The sequence below is a fragment of the Sprattus sprattus genome, assembly GCF_963457725.1.
Source record: "Sprattus sprattus genome assembly, chromosome: 9".
NCBI classification, from domain to species: domain Eukaryota; kingdom Metazoa; phylum Chordata; class Actinopteri; order Clupeiformes; family Clupeidae; genus Sprattus; species Sprattus sprattus.
Window position 1 is genome coordinate 27,206,527 of NC_137928.1, and position 1,701 is coordinate 27,208,227.

A 1,701-nucleotide genomic window follows, 5' to 3' on the forward strand; every position below is an offset into this window, starting at 1 on the left:
CCTCATAGTCATAAGAATCCGATTTTTCTGAATCAATCATTCATTTGGTGTAGGTGTAGTACCAATCACATGCTACTTGCTATTCAGGTCATACTTTAGGATTTACAGAAGTCTTATACTCAGGATACAGTGGGACAGCGTCACATTAACACACACACATGAAGGCAAGAGAGCTGCATGGGTCGTTGAAGTATAGTCACTGTTATGCATACTAAAGCTTCACACTCACAGAAGCAATATTCTATAAGGCACAGAAGAGCAAAATCATACAGACCCACCATAGAGAAGCAATCACACTTCAATACAAACACTACTAGAATGCATCACACACTTCTATGCAGTATTCTTCAACTAAAACTCAGATTGCTGTACACTGCAAAATACATGTGAGTGTTGTTACCGTGTTCATTAACTGCATGTTCCACCGCACAACGAAGCCAGTTCCGTCCTCGACTATGTGTGACTGCATGTTTGCAATTTGTGTGTGTGTGTGTGTGTGTGGTGTGTGTGTGTGTGTGTGTGTGTGTGTGTGTGTGTGTGTGTAGCTTGAACCATTTAACTGTATGAACATGATGTGTAGTGTACAGGATGTGAATGTCCATTTGTTGGCATACACGCATGTCATGCTGTGTAGGGTGTTAGTGTGTCCATGGGTGTGTGTGTGTAATATTGTGTGTGTGTGCGTATGCGTGTGACTGCTGTCCTCTTCCCTGTGCCATTGGGTTCAGCGCCAGATCCTGCAGGTGTTGTCCTTGCTTCCTGCGGAGCACACAGACAGGAGCAGGTGGAACTACAGAAGGTGAATGAGCCCTTACACCTACCCATCCAGCGTCGGAAATTAACGAGGGCAAAGGGCAAAACTGCCCCTAAAAAATATAGTTTTGCCCCTAAAATTACTAGGAGAGGGGCAAAAAATGCCCCCATAATTTTGTGTAATAATAATTTGATGAACGTGTCAAACATTGTAGCCGGTCAGTTGCCATTAAATGTTTTGATTTTCGCCTTGACTCATTGTTGCGTGAAGAACCGAACGTTCTAACAAAACATATTTGGAGCGCTTCCTAATCAGACCTGTGCGAGAGTGAGGAGAAACGAGGATCAGCATAGTCTCTGTCACCATCTCGATTTTTAAAAGAGTCACACTCCCAGCAACTGTCAAAAAATAAAGTTAGATTGGCCTGGGGTGGAGGATGACGACGAGAAAAACACCTGATTTTTTCCCCCAAGGCATGTCGGACTTGTAGACAACGAGTTGCCCAAGTCGTTGTAAATCCAGCACAGGCAAACTCTTCTGCTGACTTCATCAAATGGAGCGAAAACATACAGAAATACATGGCCTTTCGTCACCAGGCGCCAAGCATCACGCCATCGCCTATGGTGAATGATAACTGGTAATAATACTTTTAGAAATGATTTAGTTCGGTTAAGCTAGTTTAATGTTAGTTAGCTAACGTTAGCTATCTTTGATAGTGCGTTTCAGCGTTAACTACAAAGGCTTGCTTGCAAGCTAGCTTACTAGTCTTAACTGTATTTCCTGTAGGCCTACTATGGTAGGTACAACATGATTAAAGGTAACACAAAAATCCATAAATATAATAAAAGAAAAAAACGATTGTTAATAGTTGAATAATGAAATGTAGTAATAACAACTCATAACCACAAAGAAATAAGAATAAACGTGAATATGATTGTCTAATTTAG

General features: G+C 41.4%; 1 protein-coding gene across 1 annotated transcript in view; it reads right to left on the reverse strand.

The window, feature by feature from the left end:
- Window positions 1-724: 724 nt before the first annotated feature.
- daw1 (dynein assembly factor with WDR repeat domains 1) overlaps window positions 725-1,701 on the reverse strand; it is a gene marked incomplete at both ends in the record, with an annotated part of 22,135 nt that continues 21,158 nt past the window's right edge. The window contains one exon of the mRNA XM_080844391.1: window positions 725-759. Coding sequence (XP_080700517.1) covers window positions 725-759 — 35 coding nt within the window. The remainder of the gene's footprint in view (window positions 760-1,701) is intronic.